This window comes from Pyxicephalus adspersus, chromosome 5 (assembly GCF_032062135.1).
Source record: "Pyxicephalus adspersus chromosome 5, UCB_Pads_2.0, whole genome shotgun sequence".
Lineage (NCBI taxonomy): Eukaryota > Metazoa > Chordata > Amphibia > Anura > Pyxicephalidae > Pyxicephalus > Pyxicephalus adspersus.
Genome location: NC_092862.1, coordinates 99,780,349 through 99,801,078, shown reverse-complemented (window position 1 = coordinate 99,801,078; position 20,730 = coordinate 99,780,349). Strand labels below are relative to the sequence as shown.

General features: G+C 35.5%; 1 protein-coding gene across 1 annotated transcript in view; it reads right to left on the bottom strand.

Moving 5' to 3' along the window:
* CNTNAP2 (contactin associated protein 2) overlaps positions 1-20,730 on the bottom strand; it is a 902,024-nt gene that overhangs the window by 349,067 nt on the left and 532,227 nt on the right. The window contains exon 10 of the mRNA XM_072412254.1: positions 14,812-14,983. Within this exon, the coding sequence (XP_072268355.1) occupies positions 14,812-14,983 (172 nt within the window). The remainder of the gene's footprint in view (positions 1-14,811; positions 14,984-20,730) is intronic.

Below are 20,730 nucleotides of genomic sequence, written 5' to 3'. Positions count from 1 at the left end.
AGGCAATATTTTGATCAAGGATACTTTACTTGCTTGGCAGGATGTGAGGAGAAAGATAAATCTCTCATTTAGCCTATACTGATATTTACCTATCTGCAGAAACCCTATGTTCCCACAGGGGGATACTCAGCCAACGTTTACGCGGTGGTAGAGTAAGAAGGTGACCGTAGCAGGTGATCTATACAAGCCAGAGATGAGCCAGTTGATGACATATCTAGAACTACAAGCTAGGCTGGTATCTCTAACTATTTGAACAACCTTCTGTACTATTTACAAGTCACCAATTACATGAAATCAATGGTGACTGATATACCAGGTGGCTTGGGCTATAATAGGTTTGACAGTCTGTTATTCCTCTCTCTCCCATCCATATAAGAAATTTATCGTTTGCTCAGGGATTATTTTACTAAATCCGTTATGTCATCTAATGTGTGTAGGTGGGGAGAGGAACTGCAATTGGAGGAGGCGGTTTCCATTGCAACTAGAGAAAACCAAGAAGTATGCAAGGTAATGGTGAATGATGTATGGAGAGAGACGCAGTTTAAGCTGTTTCATAGGGCATACAAAGTTTTCAAGGTTCCCAAAGGCTCACACTCCAGGTCCACACTAGATTTCACTTGTCCTAAGTGTAAAGCTCCATCAGCTACCTTGGTTCATCGAATATGGTCCTGCCCTCTGATTACGAAATATTGGCAGGGAATTCTACAATATATTTATGAAATAACGGGATATTTTTTTCCCGCTAACCCCACCCTATGTTTCTTTGGCTGTTGGGATTTTTCATCAGAGATGGTCGGGGGCAAAGGTCAATGGGGATGGGTTTCCATATGCTTATAAGCAGCTAGACATTACTCTTGGGTTGGATGGACCCCTTACCCCCTAAACTGGAAACAGTTAAAGGTGTGCTGACTGCAGTGTTTTCTAGAGAAGCCTTGGATGCTGAATGCAATGATGACAAATGTGTTAACAAATTTTTTTATAGGTGGTACCAGTTCATTCTGCATTCATTCTCCATGATGGAACAGAGCAGAAGTTTTGAGCCTTTCTTACAGTCCACTTGGTATCTACCTAATGTACCCCCATGAGGGTTTTACCAATGATCTGCAAAGCTTTTTGATTTTACTGTTCACTGGTATACAGCATTATGCAAAGGACTGTACTCTTTCCCTCCCCCCCCCCCCTTTGTTTGTTCTTTGTTTTTGGTTTGGGTTAGGTATTTATTTTGTGTATTTTCTTATTTTTCTTCTTCCTTTTTTGTTATATACCACATGGTATTATACACAACAATTTATATTATGTTACGCTTCTAGACTAGATCCTGATGTAGGAACGACTGTACTGTTCTGTGGTTTTCTTTGCTGTCTGTTGTATTAAGCAAAAATGTCAATAAAAAGATTTAAAAAAAATAAATAAAAAAAAAACAATTCCCTCGAAGGAGTTATCTACATGGACCATTTATATATGTTCATTTTGAAAAGTAGGCTTTCCCTTTCTAAGTGAATAGTCTCTTTAAAAAAACCCAATAAATTATGTGGGCAGATAAACATGACATTTTGACTACTGTTGAATGAATAGATGAATTGAATTATTTTTACTAAACATTTACTGTGTCCAGGTATTCACTGTCATTTAAGTGAATGCACCATAGAGACTTTCCAGCAGTAAATGTTTGTTAAATGTGATTTTAACTACTAATTTATAAATATACCCCAATAAAAGAACACTAAGGACAGATATTGTATGTTTGCTATCAGGGCTGCTCATAGCATTTATGGTTTTGCCCTGTTTTCATCCTACCAAAAAATGCAGGACAGGTAAACTTTTTAAAAACATTATTTATTTAATATTAATCAGGAAATACTTTGGTGAGAAAATCCTTGTTCCTGGTTTTTATTCCCAGATCTGTAAAAATCATCCACTGTTCACACTAACTAACAGCAGAAGCATCATATGTCTAATTGCTAAGTTGTCATTTTCCTGATTTTACACCCGCCATCAAAACAGTCAACATCATAATAATAATATGCCTAATGTTCATCATTAATATTATGTTAACCGTGCTAATTTGTGTATGAAAGAAAACTGAGAAATGTTTACATCAACACAATAACTTGAATTTTCTAGACACTAGACTTCTATGACCTATGGTTCATTCATTGGTACGCAACTCACTCACATTGGTGAATTGCAAATGTGCAGCTCAGCGTAGGTTAAAGAAAAGATTGCTGATGGGCAGATGAGTTTGTTTTTTTGCAGAAGGGGTATTGTCTGTCCCTTCTGCAATAAAAAACCTGCCTGTGTGCATGTTTTTTTATTTTTTACCTTTCATTCTACTTTAAGTACTAGACATGATAATAAATTAAAAAATAAAAATAAAATCTTTAACACACTTACAACAAATTACATAAAGCTATGCCCTAATTTACAGAATGTAACTCTCCTAGGAGTTCAAAAACAATGTTACAATGCCTATTATAGTAAAAATGTCCCAAAGTATTTGTGCTATATTATAAAACAGGCAAGTATTAAGAACAAAGTCTGCATATAAAACAATGATTTTTGAATATCTTGGTTCACCGACTTAGAAGACAGCAGAAAAACAATATAATGAGATCACGGTTGACATTTTGTTTTTAGACTGGCTTTTTATTGTACTGTTATATATTCTAGTTAAACGGAAAATACCTTCATATATGTCAGGCTAATTTACAGATGTTCATTAATTTTAAACTGCTTTACTGACAGCCTTACTTATCATATATATGACGACATTTATAGGACCAGTAAACCTTGAAGTGAAAATGCAGTTAACATGAAATACAGTGTGAGCCTACCTCCTGGCCCTCACCATTCACAATGTTAACTTGCCCCCATTTATGGACTCCATGAGAATGCTCACCCAGAGATCAAGTCTACTTTATGCACAGCACACAATAAATCTAGCACAACTGGGCCTATGAGAACAGTCACAAAACATCACTTTGAAATGCCCTGATGTATAATAAAATATTACTTCCAATAACTTAATTTATCTGATACATCTAGAACACATGGGTATGCTCCCTACCATTTTTTTATATACCGGTAATTCATTGGAGTATTTTGCAGCCAAGATACAATTTCTCCTCCTTACCCGATTATCGACACTGGAACTTTTTAGTCCTATGAGTATCAAATCATTTTATCTATTGACATTTCAAATCAATTGTATTTTGGATGTTCGAGAAACAATATTAACAGCTTGTTGCATTCAATAATGGAATCTTGTGTTTGATGAATTCTTAGGTCAACTTCTTCAGGAGAGAAGAGGTGAAAATGAAATCAATAGTGATGAATTTTTGCACAGTTGTGTCTGAAATATAAACCATATGGAACGACACATAGAGTGCCCATCACCCCTAATTGTCAAGGATCAGGAAATATAGGTGCATCCATGCAGGGTAAGTATAAATAGATGAAAATGTCTAAAATGTTTGGAATTTGAATAAATTCCTAATTAGTCAAATCGTGTATTAGAATAATTAGAGATGTAGCATATGCTTAATCATACTCCGCCGTGCAATTTTCTTCTAACTTGATGCACTAATTTAATGCATGTCTCTTCCTGCATTATAGCAAGCTAAACTAAGGTAGCCTTTTTTATCATTATTTGGAATGCAACAGTAGCTATTTTGGTAGTCTAATGCATCATAACACACTATAGGCTCAATTCATAAAGCTTTAACACTAGCCTAAGGAAATTTGTTTTCGGCCATATAGATTTAATTTTAAAATTTTTGTACTTATCCTGCTACTTTGTATATTTGGTCCAAAAATGTTTGAATTTACAGTGAGTGCCAACAAATGTACAAAATTTGCACGCTGCCAAAAGATGTGGCAAATGGTAAAACCCCAACTCTAAATAAAAAACTATTTTGCTAACAGCCAGTATGACAAGTAGTTTTATGTGTGGTGTGGTCTGACCTCTGCCACACTAACAATTAAAGAAACAAAAGTTTACCTTAAGCCTGCATTTCATTGCATAAATTACACACAGAAGGCATTCCACTCTCACACTATTGTGATTTTTGTTCTTCTGAATACCGATGCACAGTCCCATTTTTCTGCCTCTGTTCATGGCAGATATAGAAGGCATAACCTAAACATGTTTGAAAAAATCTAGAAACAGGTAGATAATATAAAACAAAACAATAAAGTTTGGGCAAATGTTTGAGTCAGCGTATAATCAAATATTAAACAACAATGTGCAGACCATCATCAATAATTTAAGTTATCATTTTGTTTCATAGATCTCGCTGGGATTCTTTTATGACAAACAAAGGGTTTTCTCAATGTATTAATTCAGAATCAAGGTGATTAGAAAATAAACATAGGCAAGGGAACCTGCCAACCCTGGTAAGATGGTCCCCTTTCCTAGATTTTGCAATTTTCCTTCCCTCTGTCCTCCAACAGCTACCCATTTATACTAATTTTACCTCCGGTAGCTGCTGCTTTCCCATCTGACAGCACAGATTGTGTGGTAAAAAGGGAAAAACAGATTTCATGAACAAAAAAATAAAGAAATTTGTTTTTTTAATGATAGTGTTACAATTTTCCTGCCACACATTGTTATTCTGTTTACGTATCTAAGCAACTAGAAGTTAACCTTGATTTTCTAGTGGGCCATAAGTAATATGTTGATGAACTCTGCTAACTTTAAAGGAAAGAAATATGAATGTTTAATTGTTTTCATTTCATTTACCTCTACTGTGTTAGATTTGCATTTACTTTAATAAAGACGACATGGATTCCATTAAAAAAATCAAAGTTAGTTTTAGTTGAATCCTCTTATGGGGAATATGAACCATCTGTTATATTAGGTAGACAGCAAGTTTTGTTTATGAATTGTTTAAGCTTGAAGAAGTATTTCCTCATAATGAATTATTTTCCTTCCAAGTTTCAGCATTTAACCATTAGCTCCCTATGTTTTTTGGTTAAAAAAGCTAATGCTATTGGAAGGGGGCAATATAAATACTGAAATATACATTAACACTAACAAATATTATTGGCAGTATGGTTCCTTTAAAGGGTGATGCTATTCTTCCAAGAGAGTTGTTGTATGGCAGAATTGATCTTCTATTGGTGGAGAGTTGTTTTTGGTGGTAAAGAAGAACATATATTGTGGGTAGCAAACCATTGAGCAGAGAAGATCAGTTATATTCTTTGAGAAGCAGTCAGGCTGCCATGAAGAAACTTTGGATATTTCTCCGCAGTCATTTCCTCTCAAGCTTCCAACCCATGCAACCTCTTCTCAACAATTGACTCCCTCCTAAACCCCACAACTGCTCACCCCACAACAACCTTCTCCGCCCAAGACATTGACACCTACTTTAGAGATAAAATAGACAAAATCTGACATGATATCTCTGCTCACCGAGCCACTCCAACGATACCAACCAACGAATCAACCTCTCCCTTTCTACTGGTAAATACCCCTCAGCTTTCAAACATGCCATAACTCTCCCTATACTAAAGAAACCCTCACAGGATCCCTCCCTACCCTCTAACTGTCCTATCTCCCATATGTATCCAAACTTCTTGAACAACTTGTCTACAAAAGACCTGAGCACCAAATCTCTCCTTGACCCTCTCCAGTCTGGTTTTAGAGCTGCCCATTCCATTGAAACAGCCCTTACTAAAGTTTCTAATGACTTCATCAGAGCTAAGTCTCAAGGCAACGTTTCCCTGCTCCTTCTCTTTGATCTTTCCTCTGCTTTTGACACTCTTGATCCCCCTCTTCTAATACAAGTCATGCGCTCCATTGGTACCAGTGACACTGCTCTCTCTTGGTTTGCTACCTATCTGTCTGACCGCTCCTTTCAAGTTTCTTTCAATGGTAATTCCTCCTCGCCCACTCTCCTCCCTGTTGGTGTTCCCAAAGGGTCAGTCCCTGGACCGGTTCTCTTCTCTCTGTACACCTCCTCTCTCAGTAGTCACATATCCTCCTTTGGCTTACAGTACCATCAGTATGCCGATGACACTCAAATCTATCTGTCCACCCCTGACATGTCTCCCTCAGTCCTGGATAAGGTCTCATGCTGCCTGTCAGCCATCTCATCATGGATGTCTGACCGATTCCTGAAACTAAACCCGGATAAAACAGAACTCATCATCATCCCCCCTCAAATTCCAAATCTCCCCATGACATATATCTAACTGTTAAAAACACTGTTATTCGGCCCTCCCCTCAGGCACGTTGTCTTGGTGTCACCTTTGACTCTGCCCTCTAATTTACCCCCCATATTCAGAACATTTCCAGGTCCTGTGACTTTCACCTACGCAACATCTCCAAAATCTGCCCCTACCTGTCCCCTCAGACCACAAAACTCCTTGTACATGCTCTTATCATCTCTCGTCTGAACTACTGTAACCTCCTCCTCTGTGGTATTCCACTAACCCGACTCTCCCCTCTACAATCTATTATGAATGCTGCAGCCAAACTCATTCATCCTTCCCACCGCTCCTCTTTCTCTGCATCTCTTTGCAGATCTCTACACTGGCTTCCATTTCACCCTGGAATCAAATTCAAGCTCCTGTGCTTTTCCTTCAAATCCCTACACAGTTATTGTCCCACTTACATTTCTGACCTGGTAAAAAAGTACTCCCCCAGCCGCTCTCTCAGCTCCTCCAATGACCCACTACTGACTTCCTCACTCATAACCTCATCACACGCACGGATACAAGACTTCTCTAGAGCTGCCCCAACTCTCTGGAATGGTCTTCCTCATCCTATTCGGCTTGCTCCTACTTTCTGCTTATTTTAAAGAGCACTCAAAACCCATTTTATCAAATTTCTGCCTTTTGAAACCATTACTTCTTCCCACCGCTACATATCTCCAATCCTATTGTGTGCTAATTCCTTCACCTACTAGATTGTAAGCTCTTCGGGGCAGGGTCCTCCCCTCCTGTATCACTGTCTGTATTAGTCTGTCACTTGCAACCCCTATTTAATGCACAGCACTGTGTAATATGTTGGTGCTATAAAAATCCTGTTTATTAATAATAATAATAATAATAATAATAATATTAATAATATTTTTATTTGATATTTGTAAAAAACGCATACTACTTTTATGCTTTTTTTAGCAAAATAACGCTTGACCTCTGGACAACAGGTATCACAAGACAGTAATAGGGCAAAAGACTGTCCTGATAGGTTACCTGATTTGTCTCGAGTTGAACATTAAGTATGCCTGGCTAATCTAATTGATATAGGCTTTAAATAATACAGCTCAACAAGCCATAAAACATTAAAAATAAATAAGAAAAGATGAAAAACTATTTGCATTGTTTAGCGTAGACATAGTTGCCTTAGACACAAATAGCAAAATGTACTTTAGAAAGTTATGAGTTTTATGCCTGTATCTAAATGTTAGAAAAAAGTTTTTGAACAAAGGGTGTGAAAAAAACTGTTCTTAGGAATAACATTTCTTTGTGTGACAGTTTTAAAGATGCCATCTCTTTCACACAACCAGTTTTCTGGATATATTGCGAGCAGCTGATGAAAGAGAAGGTTGCCATGTGGTCAAATAACATCAGTCATCTATTATTCTCAACATAATACTGTACAGCTGCAAGGAAACTTCGATCATGCACATGACAGCAGCTCAACTTCGAAGTAACAGCCATCAAACCTCTTTATCACTGCACTTCCAAACCATCTTGCACAGGAATGACCTTCAGGTCATTTAATTCCATGTCAGATGCCATACAGTAATATATGATGTAAAGGTTTTTCCTACAGGAGAAATTAAATTGATATCCAAAGTCTGTGAAATATTATTCATGTGACGATCTCTGGCAACAGAAAAGTATGTTTTATCTACAGGTCTGAATTATATCTTTCTTTCCTTTTCTTTCCTTCCACTATTTTGCATGTAATAAACAAGATTCCCAATAATAATATTAATAATAAACAGCCCGTTCCCAAAAGACCTTCATCTCCACATTTTAATATGTAACAGCCACCTTCTTCAGGAATAACAGTTTCAGGAGGATTAAAACAGCTGTGTGGGTTTACTGTTATCAGAGGCTCCCTTAGAGAGATTTAATATTGCAGTTGGCAGCACTAGTTTCCATAGATAGGAAGTTAGGGAAAGTATAGAAAAAACGACCTGATTTGAACATTCACTATCAGTCTTTTGAGGTGCATGCAATTAATACACTGTTACTACACTGTTCAGATATTATTTCATAAATTCTTGTTCATACAGAGTTCTATACGATATATAGCTCATACTAGGACAGTTTCTAGCCATCCTGGGAATAGTGAGATGACCGCCACCAGCACCCCCTACCTAAACTACATTAATAGAGGTCACCTCTTTCCTAGTTTTATAAAACCAGTTTCTAAGTGATGTTTACATTTTGCCACATATAATTCAAGAAAATTGTATATATTGTATTATGACAAATTGGGCACACTATGACACAATATAATAAGCATCATAGTGTAATTTAACAGTGATCTCTGAAAATGGAGATCCCACTGGGATAACAATTAGTAGCCAAGCTCAGGACCCAGAAGCCACCAAGAAGCTATCATTCCTGGGCAAGTGAGTAGAAAGAACATTATGTGACTTACTCAAATGTTCCTCCAGTCCAAGTCAAAATGTATTCAATTTAGGAAAGTATACTTTCACATGGTCCATTTCTAATAATTTATTTAAACCACATTCATATAAAGGCGTGAGATAACAGAGGCAGTGTCATTCTGGTCTCTACTGAGCTATTGAGGTCTGTGATTATTTCAACATTATTACTGGTCTTGCTATGCCTTTTCACATGAGTCTAATTGTTTGTAAAGAGACTTTACATCTCGCCAAACCATTACAAGCCTACAATGGCTCAGTGATTTGTAAATAATAAAATTAAAAAAAATCGTACTGCAGACAATGTTTTTAAAATGTAACAGTTCTATGATACTATATCAGTGCACTCACTAGGTGCGTGAATGTGCACTTTGATCATCCATTCATGTGAAAGCAACTGCACATGATTAGGCATTCAGAGTAAATAGGAATTTGACTTTCTTGATTGATTAATTGAACAAAATATTAACACAATTTTTTGGAGTAATTATTCTCAGTTCTGTCATGGTAAACAGGAGTATTATCATTACAAAGTCCCAGCTTTCAAATATTAGACCTTAGATCATAATTAACAAATTGTATCCATTGTTTTGATGGTGATCTGATGTTACTATTCAAAATGCAGTTGCAATCTTCCTAATAATTTATTTTATTTGACTAAATATCTTTCTATGCATGGAAGGCAACTTTGGCCACCTGTTCGCCTACTGGGCAACGTTTAACATTTAATTTGTAATAAAAGCATGGTGTATCTCTCGGCACTGCAATCTGTTTCCTATTTTCACTACGGCTGTTCTTTTGCCGGAAACATTTTTTTTCTTTTTTAATAAAGAATTCTTTCTTGTTAAAAACAGTTAAGGAATATGTGGCTTTCTTTGCAGGTAAATTATGATTGTATTTCACTACATCTCTCTAACTACTTCTCTTTAAGATTACTGTATTTAAAATGTTTTGAAAGTTAACCATAGCAGACAGAATCTATCTGTCATTAAGCTTAGGTTAGAAAGTGTAAGGAAAAAATGTGGGTACTTTGGAGAACATATTTTTGAAATTTTATGATGTATCAGGACTTTGTTTTGTTTCCCCTTCCTTCTACTTTTATTCCTTTCTCTCAATGTGCCTTTGTTTTGCATTATTTGGCCCAGTGCACCGATGTGGCATTTCTAAGAAACCATCTAAGAAAACAGGTGATTAGGATGCCATAGACGGGCAAATCTTTCTAAAAAATGACGGGCATTGAGTGATCTGTTCTTTCTTTCTGTGATCTACATGTAAAACCTCAGCTTGTGATAATGAGAATTCTTTTTTTCAGGAATAATTGTTACCATCCTCTAGTTAGCCCCTGCACAGCATGACCACTGAAAGTGTTGCTCAAGTCTGTCTCATCTGTTAACAAGGAATGTGATTTGTAAACAATCAATTAAAATGTATTTTTAAATAGATATTTCAATACAGGTTTACCAGGATTTTTAATATGCAAATAGCCAATTAAAGCAGTTTTTTTAAACTTGACTGTGAACTCCTAAAAAGTCTCCTAATAAGAATTTATTTCTGTTAAGTAGATAAATTATTATTATTTTTTTTGCAAATTCTTTGATCCCATTAAATGCTTATCAATGCCCATACAGCTTTTGTATGAGTTTTTAAACACCAAGATATGTGGCAGAGATTAGTTAGAATAGAGGGAAAAGCCTTCCAAATGCTCCAAAATGTCTAAATATGCCCCCCAAAAACCATAAAACACCCATTTATGTTAATTGTAATGTTTTGAGCGTTTTGGGTGTTTTAAGTGTTTAAACGTTTTTGGCTTTTTCTGAGGTGTTGATGGGCATTTTAACCCTTTCTAAACACTGCAGGATATGTTTTCTTTACAGTCCAATAGGAAAATGTTCTGCCATCGACCGCCAGAGAATGTGAATTTCAAACATGCTCACATTGAGGAAACAGTCCGCGAAGACCTAAAACCATGTACAAGTTTACTTATGCAACTGGTAAAAACTAACATGTTAATAAACAACAGCTTTTACCCAGTTTGTTTTTTTAAATAATATATTTTTTTTATTTCATTGACAACATAAGAAGGAATGATGCCATCTTCAATTTTGCTTCCTGGTCAGTGATCACTCTACCTTGGCCTCTGTGGCAACATGTCATATGGAGTAAATGATCCTCTGATGATGTTGTCTATGGCTGTTACAGCTGCTTTTTAGAGGAGGGCAATGTCTGCCAACTGTTTGATACGAGGCCTACCAAAAGTTTTGTAAATGCAAGACTATGGCCAGATCAAAAAAGAACTGAAACATGCATAAAGGATAGTCATACTCCACTGGTAATGGTAACTTTCTCCTCCAAAAGCAACTTCCAAAGGGGAGCTGCCAATTTTCTTATAGTTCATCAAGGTCCTATTGCATATATCCACTTTTCTCCTTAAAGCAGTAAATTAATAGCAGTAAAAAATATCACAGAAATATCACATATCCCTTTTAATTTCCTGCAACCAATTAGACCCACAAAAACATCCTTTTTCGTGTGCATTATGGGTACCCAACCTGAAAACAATTCTTTATATTTCTGTTCTGATCAAAGCTTGTTCTGTAAGCATTGGTTGACCATGCAAAATACAGGTTTCACAGGAGTTCTAGCTACAATGTTCATCTAGCAAGGTTCAATTTTATTACAAGAATACAGCAATATTCCTGCACCTTGGATTGGAAACAAGACTTTTTTGACAGTTGTACCCATTTTTTGTGGAAATTAGAAGAACACTGGCATAGTGTTCTCATTCCTCTGCAAAAATTTTGCTGATGATAGTGATTTCTGACTCACTTTACTCTGCCAAAACTCATTTCCTTTAGTAATTCCCAGGGACTCTGTGTAGAGAGAGATACCACTGCCTTAAAATGAATATAAGGAAGAATTACTTCTTTCTTTTTCACAAATGCATGGAAAGTGGGCTCCCTTCATTTTTAAACCAAAACAGATACATCTGAGCCCATAATGATGGAGAAACACTCCAATATTTACAAATAATTTATATACTTTACATATGCACACATGGCTGTTTATCACAAGAAAATATATTGCAGAAGGCACACATTTGTAATTACCACTGTTCTTTGTTGTAGCAGAATTTTGTTTAGTGTGTTCAATTACCTATGCAATGGTCCTTATACTTGTTTATAGAAAATATTTGTGCTTAGCTATTATTTATACTGACTAGGTCAACTTTTAGCAAACTTGCTAGACTAACCTATGGTCCCTGAGCTCATCAAAGGGAAGCAAAAAATATTTTATACATGTAACGCTACAGAAGAATATCAGTAAGACTACATATGATAATTAGAAACACACTATAGAAATGAATAGAGATTGGGAGCCATGATACAGGAGATAGTCAGAGATAGGTGGCATGTTACATGAAACTGCAAGAGTTCCTTCACATTTTGATGCTCCTACTATCTTTTCTTCATACAACCCCTACAAAACCAAATTACTGTCACCAGGGGAAAAAAACAGACAACAATTAAATAAATAAGACAATGTAAAATAAAAAAAAACCCAACCAATAAACTAAAAGTAACCAGTATTCTGTAACAATCTCTTTGTTTAATTTACAGGTTTAGTTGTACCAATACAATTACTATAGAACTGCAATACCATACTGTTTCTTGACCTCTTTAACATGGGGAACTCCTTGCAATAATGCTATATCCACTATATCCACAACTCACAGTATATTAGTGTGGTGATCAGAAGGAAGTGGGCCTCTTACATTGCTGACCATTGGGAAGAATGTCATCCTTACAGATAGCCAAAAAGATCAATTAAACTGACCTAAGAGACACAAACTGCTCTTTGCTCAAGGAACCCATAGCAACCTCTGGAGGAACCCTGCTTGAGAAATAGTGCTATAAAGAAACATGTCTAACTTCCTCATTAGCAGCTCCCACAAAGAGAACGAGGATATTCTTATCTATGGTCACATGGCGCAGAAAAAGGGGAACACCAACAACGTTTCTAATCATGTGCAGAAAATGATCTGGTTAGTTAGTACTGAAACACAGATCACAGGTTAGGCATCTGGGATATATTATATTTTCCCTGGTGGTGAAGATCATTTACTATATGTAAACACAATTGTGAAGGTCATCATGAAGAAGTTGGAAAAGTAGCAATGAGGCTTACTTTAAGCCCTTTTATATGGAGAATATTCCTAAATATATTATGACTTTTTGTAATGAAAAGACCTGTAAATGGTCTGAAGAAAGGGGAAAACAGATTCCTTTAAAGATGCAATAAAGCCATTTAAACAGAGTTTAATAGTTTACCAGTTATACATGTAGGCCAAGCACTACATGGTATATATAAAATATTTAAGCTTTTTGATATCTTATTGGACTGGAGATTGATGATAATGCAAATTATTTTTTATAATGTGGCCAGGCGCAGAAAATGGATGCTCAAGAATACAGAGCACAAGAACCACACTCAACTTTGTTAATAGCAGTTGTGAAGATCTCTGTTGATTCCTTGTTATTCCCTTGTATGAGAACCAAACTTTGTTATAACTGAAGTGATCTTTTTTAATATTATTTTTTAAACCAAAGGTGCTTTTCCAACTTTCAGTCAATGCACCTCATAAGCCTGGAGGAGAATCAAAGACTATTTTATAAACCTGGATTTGTTTACTGAGTGCTAAAATAAATTTAGAATGTTCCTGTTACATTTATAACAGTCTATAAAAGACATTTATTGAGCTGCCCATTATAAGCATTTTTATAAGGAAGCATTTTTTACACTAATGATTGCAATTTGCAAATTAACTGAAAGTTAAACATGCTGGTAAGTGAAAGGCGAAGGTGTGAATAACAATCATGACTTTCTCATCTCACTGTTTCAAAAGTGCTAAATGTATCATAGACTGACAAAACAAAAGTGAGTTACAATGCAAATGTAAGTTTAACTTTTTTGGGGTCACTACTTTTATCTTACTAAATGTTTTTATCTAAATATAAAGATGCTGTTAAATTGAAGAAGACATAACTGAGTAGTTATAACTGAAATATATGTAATATAGCCTAACCTGAACAATCCAAAAGTAAGCTTTAAACTCAGGACTGACCGTAACTTCTGTATTTCTGACTGTTCTTACTTCACTTGCTGTCCGCAAAAACCAAGTCTTGGTCATGTACTGTCTTTCACTGGGCCACCAAACATTTTACCTGCTGCTAAAAGATTCTGGAGTGCAACTTACCTATCATGAAAAGGTTCCCTATTGCAAGTAAAGGGTGGTCCTAGTACCTGGGAAAAGCTATATTGCCAACTATTCTTTACCATTTTATCTAAAATCATCTAACATCAGAGAATGTTTCATTTTGTTTTCTCTGCCCCCAAATGAAAACCCTTGATTGGAGCCCAAAACAATTAGCTTCATGCAGCATTGTCCTCCTGAATATCTCCACCAATCCATCTCAAGCCACTGAACATTTTCAGAAAATGTAACCATAAAGGTTCAAAATGGCATAGAACTTGTTGTTTCAACCTGTTGTAAGCAACAGTAACGGGCAGTGACTCATTGGTAAAGCAACACATTTTGTAAACATTTTAAATATTCAACCATTTGCTTTCTGTTTTTTTTTCCTGAATCTGCTAGTAGTTGTTTAAAGATAAAATTAGATGGTTGTTTCATTTATATATTTTAAATTTGTTCTGTATTTTCTTTTCTTAAGCAAACAAATGGGGATAAACACCATTAAATAATTGAAATAAATTTTATTCAATAGAATTTCAGACATCCATGAAAATGTAACCATAAAGGTTCAAAATGGCATAGAACTTGTTGTTTCAACCTATTATCCTAAATGACGCCATCTGATTAAATATATGTATTGTCTTTACAGGTGGAGCAATCGATATTTGTAAAATCAAAAGCATATGCATGTTTACTTGTAGGGTCTTGTTTAGTGGGTTAATTCCTGACATAGCCAAGGTGTGTATAAATGGGGGGGGGGGGGGGTCTTTCAAGAGACCTTTTCTCAAAGGGGCTGTTTGAGGGGAGGAATAGCAAAACCTGCTCCTATAAAGGCAAGGAAATACCGAGAAGCAAAAAAACATTCATAAATAGACATGTAAAGGATAATATATATAATAATATATAGAAATGCATTTGTGATTACCCTACCTGTCAATGATTGCACACATGTCAATACTGATGTTTGCAAAGCTTCCTTGCTTCCCCCGCTCTATGGCATGAAGGTCAACCAACTGGTTATCCACGTGGATAAGCTGCATACACCCTTGAAAAGAGTTCTCAAACAAAGGTCGATCAGTATTGTTCTTCTCAGAATAAAAGCCTAAAGGTAAACAAAATTTAAAAAGTTAAGAATATAGAAATATCAACTCGATGACAGAAACATCTTTTTAGTTATAGATTACGAACTGTGTTATTATGATAGCCTGGTTTTTAAACAATTACAGATTCATTGCAACACCCTTTTTATCCTTCTTCATTTGAATAAAATTGTAATCAAGCACTGTGCAAGTCAATTATATGTCCTATAGTACAAGCTATATATTTTTTACCAATAATACAGACATTTGGATACAGTGGTATATGCAGCAGTATTAAGCAAAAACCAGACAAGGTCAAGATCAGTAAAACAGAAAAATTGTTATTTTATCAGTGAGACCATAATGCCTAAAATACCCAGCATAAACCGGGCCTGCAGCTGACCACCTTCTAAACTGCATTTACTTTAAGCTGGTTTTACATTCCCCTAGAATTGTATGGGGAAAAGCAATTTTGTGAACCAAGCCCTCTAACATGCCATGTTCATGTATGTGAATGCTGCATGTGGGTTTATTATATGTTAGTAATTACAGTTGCTATGGTTTACAAAAGAGTAAACGGTGCACAGCCAACATAATAATTATTTGTCATATAATCATGTTCCATTATCATATTTATCAATAAGGAATATAGGATATTCACTTAGCTAAACAAATGCTCATGTTTTAAAGTGTATCTACACCTACGTTCATCATGAATCCCAAATATGTCTAAGAAAAAAAATTGCAGACAATGCATTGATTTTCTTGCAAACAATTGGTTATACACCACAACTTACTTATTTGCCCACTTAGCTGAATGAACAACCTATTATACCAGTCTTTCTCTAGGCTTTTAACATAGAAGAATCCTTGACATAACTTTTAGGTCTTCAGGGAACCCCTGCTTTAATTACTAAATCCACAACTCACAGTAAATTAGTGTGGTGGTCAATGGGAAGAATACCTCCTACTTTGCTTGCCATTGGGAAGAATGTATTTCTTACAGATAGCCAAAAAGATAATTGATATCACTTCATATGACCTGAGACATACAAATTTGTCCAGGAACCCCTAACAACAGCTGGGGGAACCCTTGTTAAGAAACACTGACCAATACTATACTCATAATTCAACCACAATACATAGTTACATTGCTGAAAAATAACAAAGTCCATTAAATCCAACTGAAAGATAAATATAATGAAAAACTGTATGCAAAAACAGTTCACCACCATGGGAATAACCCAGTCCATGCTAAAGTAGTTGGGGGGGGGTTACCTTTCTTAGAAGTTATTTTAGGATATGAAGGAATAGCAGACTGTTATAAGACCAACAGACGTTAAAGCCATATGACATATTATAGGCTCTTCTATTTATAGACACAGAGAGGGTTGGTGTTAATGGGTCAAAATTCAAGGCCCATCACTAGGCCCAAGGGCCTCAAATTGTGCCTTAATACATAGGTCCACCTTAAGGAGCAAACAAAAATAAAAAAAAAGACATTCTTGATAAACTTTTTTCCCTAAAGACTAGTAACATAGTAAACAAGAGCCTTGACCTCAAAAATGCTAATAGTTGATTACATTTATGAAACCAAATTAACCCAAATTACTTAATACACAGCCTGCATGCTGAACAGTAATGAAATGCTATCAGGAAGAAATGTACTCTATAATGAGCATCACTGAGTTACTGTCACTAACATCCAGCTGTGAGACGCTGGCAGTAATTGTCCATTTCTTTCATAGTGTACAAATATGTCAAAGCCACATTGCCTAAATAATCAACAGCAAAAGTTTAATGTGAAAGTAGAGCAACTGCTTTGGATCAGTTATCTCCCTCCATCTATCTATCTATCTATCTATCTGTTCTGTTTTTTTTACCCAAAATTGCATGCATGTTGCTTACAGTTTTCTTGCTTACAATCAAAGATGAAAGCAATGTAATGGAGCAGTGTTCCAGAATCCTGACATCTCTGCAAGATTTGCAAGGCAACTTTATATAGGAAGCCTTAGTTATTGAAGTGTCATTATTCTGAAGAGACACGCTGCTATGTATTCAGGAAATCAATGTGCCTTCTAGATGATTTAGTCCCTGGCCATCTGGCAGGTAACTGAAGTGCAGATAGTTTTTCAGGGTAGCTATTTTTCATATCTACAAAGTTAAGCAACAGTAACGGGCAGTGACTCATTGGTAAAGCAACACATTTCGTAAACATTTTAAATATTCAACCATTTGCTTTCTGTTTTTTTTTTCCTGAATCTGCCAGTAGTCGTTTAAAGATAAAATTAGATGGTTGTTTCATTTATATATTTTAAATTTGTTCTGTATTTTCTTTTCTTAAGCAAACAAATGGGGATAAACACCATTAAATAATTGAAATAAATTTTATTCAATAGAATTTCAGACATCCATGAATTAAATTTAGCAATGAAAGATGAGAAATGAACTCACCTTAGGTCAGGTTTAAAAGAGTGTTAATGTAAAAATAATCAATACAAATAAACAGGCTTTTGAAGATCACAGAAGTGAAAATGTATTGGTGGTCTATGCAATCTGGTAGTTAAAAACAATGCTTAGTTTCTGTTTTCATCTTTTTGTTGTCATTATTGAGCGTCTTTGGACACATGGCTCTGGCTCATTTTGACTGAATAATGAAGGCATGAATACATTTCATTTTATGCCAGGTATGTAATTCTATAAAGCACAATTTTAGCAGCAAGTGAAATGAATACTTGACCTGCTGAAGTGATCTATGGATTGTGTTAAAGACAAAAGGATTGATTTACTAAGGAACTATATTTTTCTCCTAGCCAAGTGATGGTCAATCTGGTGGTCGATTTGAAAACTCAATTATGTGCAGAGGAATTCATATAAATGGGAAATTTCTTTCAAAATTATTGAATGACTAAATTTAGTTATTCACCCCTTACTCCCAAAGAACCCTATTTGGTGGGACTATACCTCTTTTAGAACCAAATTCCTTGTAGACTTGCTTTTTAAAAACTGTGCTATGTAACTTTCTCTTTCACTCTGTTTAAAGCTCAACTAGATTAAATGAGTCAGGCTGTTGGGCGATTGCAAACAGCAAATAGACAAAGTAGTGGACAGAAACCCTGGTATACAAAAGCCTGACTACATTTTACAGCATCACTGCATTATCAACTCCTGGGACATGCTTTTATTTTCATTTGCCTCAATTACTGCAGTTATATTAAGAGCTGGACACCTGTCATTGTAAAGATAATAACCACTGACACTGAATCAGTAGTTGTGGGACATTCTATTTGGACATAACTAGACCCCACAAAAATATTAGTTAAAAAATAATAATACACTGTTGTGTGTGTTTTTTTTTTATGGCTTATTTAACCATTTATGGGAAGAGGTAAAGGGTACTAAGTAAGATATCTGATGAACACCTTACTAAGATATATCTCCCAACTGCTTTTATTCAGAGGAAAATAGATGGAGGGTGTTAATTCCCATACGGTGCTGTCCACGTTCTCTAGGACAGTAGTCGCCAACCTTTTGCAGGTCACGGACCACTAAATGCATGGACTCTGGACCCGCACATGCGCGTAGAGCCAAAGGGGAAGGAACTCCCCCCCTAGAATGACGTCAGAGTGCGTGATCTGCATACTTGTTTAGTGACCCAGAAAGGAATTAAGTTATTGGATCAACATGAATACTCATTAGCAAGTTTAAAATAGTTAGTAATGATAGCCTCCAACTTTTCAGGATATAAAGTTTTCTTGGAAACTAGAATGGATATTACAAGTTATATATATATATATATATATATATATATATATATATATATATTTATACTAAGGCACTATGTTTTACTGATCCACACTAAATATTAGCATTTAGTTTTAAACAGATGCAAATACTATTTTTGAATTGTGAAATGGCTTTATTGTATTGAAATCATCTCTGTGAACTATAATATAATGAGCGTATTTGAGACTGGCCTCTGAAGGGCAAGAATTAATATAATATATATACAGTATATATAATATATTTATATAACACTGAAATCCAGAAGTGAAAAGCCAATCCAAATAAAAGATAATCTTGATCTTTTTTGTCTGATTAATCATACATTACACATTACATCACTTTTTATTTTACAAAAAAGAAATGCCTTAGATGTTTAAAGCACCAACAGAAACAATGCAATATGAAAGAGGAATCTACCAGCCAGTAATGGCTTTTTTTGAAGTTTTCAGAAGTTTCTTCAAACTGTAATGTAGAAAATAGCCCTTTTGTGAGCTAAATGAAATGGTAAATGCTTAAAGGCTAATTGCATATCATGGAGTAAAAAGGAAAGTGTGCCTGACAGCAATACATGCTGAAAGAAAAGGATTGCTGAAATTAAGCTCTTTCAGCATCCTTATTTGTTTGAACTATAAGCCATTTAGGTCTTAAGGTTAAAGTACTGAGAGGTGTGATATTGCAGCCCTAGGTAATGTCTTCTGAAAGGAAAGCAGAACAATTGCTTCCCATGGATATATTTAATGTATTACGTCTATTTGTCAATCAATCTACTCATCCAGCACAGTTTAAAAAAATATCTCCAAAAAACAGCAGCAACAGGTACATCTTCTACACTGCATTCTTTCAGGAGATGCTATTGCTATGCTATAGCTGGATATTGCACAGGGAATTAATAACTAATGAGTCTTATATAGTTGGGTTACCATACATCATCATCATAGTTCTAGTGGAGGTCATAGGTGAAGTGACCTCAGACTTTCATTTCCATGACCATGATGGGAACAAGGTCATAGGGTGTTTGTTACACTTTTGTCTCTGTTTATAAAATTTGACCCTAAATTAATTACTGCACATCTACGCACAAGAAAAACATCCATTGTAGGGTTTAGTCATAAACATACTCCATATTTCCCAAAATTTACTACCAATATTTAATAATCACAAACCATGGATTCTGATTGGTAATGTCTTTTTTGTTTGTGAGATTTAGTAACAAGGTATGTGCGTGCAGTATACATTGTAACTAAATTATTTGCTTATTGTAAGACACAGGTTCATTATCAAGGATGATCCTTTTTTTATATTATTTACTTGTATTAATATAGCTCTGACATATTATGCAGCAATTTACAAAATCCATAGTCATTTCTCTAAATATCCCTCTAAGGGTCTCACAATCTAATGTTCCTACCACAATCATATAACATTAACAAGGTCTAGAGGCCAAAGCAAATTAACCTAACTGTATGTTTTTGGAATGTAAGAGGAAATCCGAGTGCCTGTGTAAACCCAGACAAACACAGGTAGAACATATAAACTCTATGTAGAAAGTGTTCTGGCCCAAAATTCAAACTTAGGACACTAGCACTGCAAAAGCAAAAGTGCTAGTTACAACTAGCCAACTGTGTAGCAGTCATCATGGAAAATCCAATCAGGTAAGTGAAACCCTAAATGTACATACCCTTCCATGGGAAGGTCTGGAGCACACATCTTTAACCACCGTCACAGAAAGCTGGCAGAATGCAAAACAAATGAGATTCAGTCTTAAACCATAAACAGTTGGTGCTGCAAGCGAGCACCTAATGTATCATTCATGCCACCATGAAAACAAAGGAGCTGCTGACAGCAGGGAGCTTCTTTGTTTCTGCAAAAAAGCCTTATGAGCACCTCTGTAAAATGTTGAAGCCTTATTCCAGCTGCTCTTCAATACCAGTTCCCTAATAAATAAATACATTAACTTCTGTGTGCTTATATTGATATGTGGTAA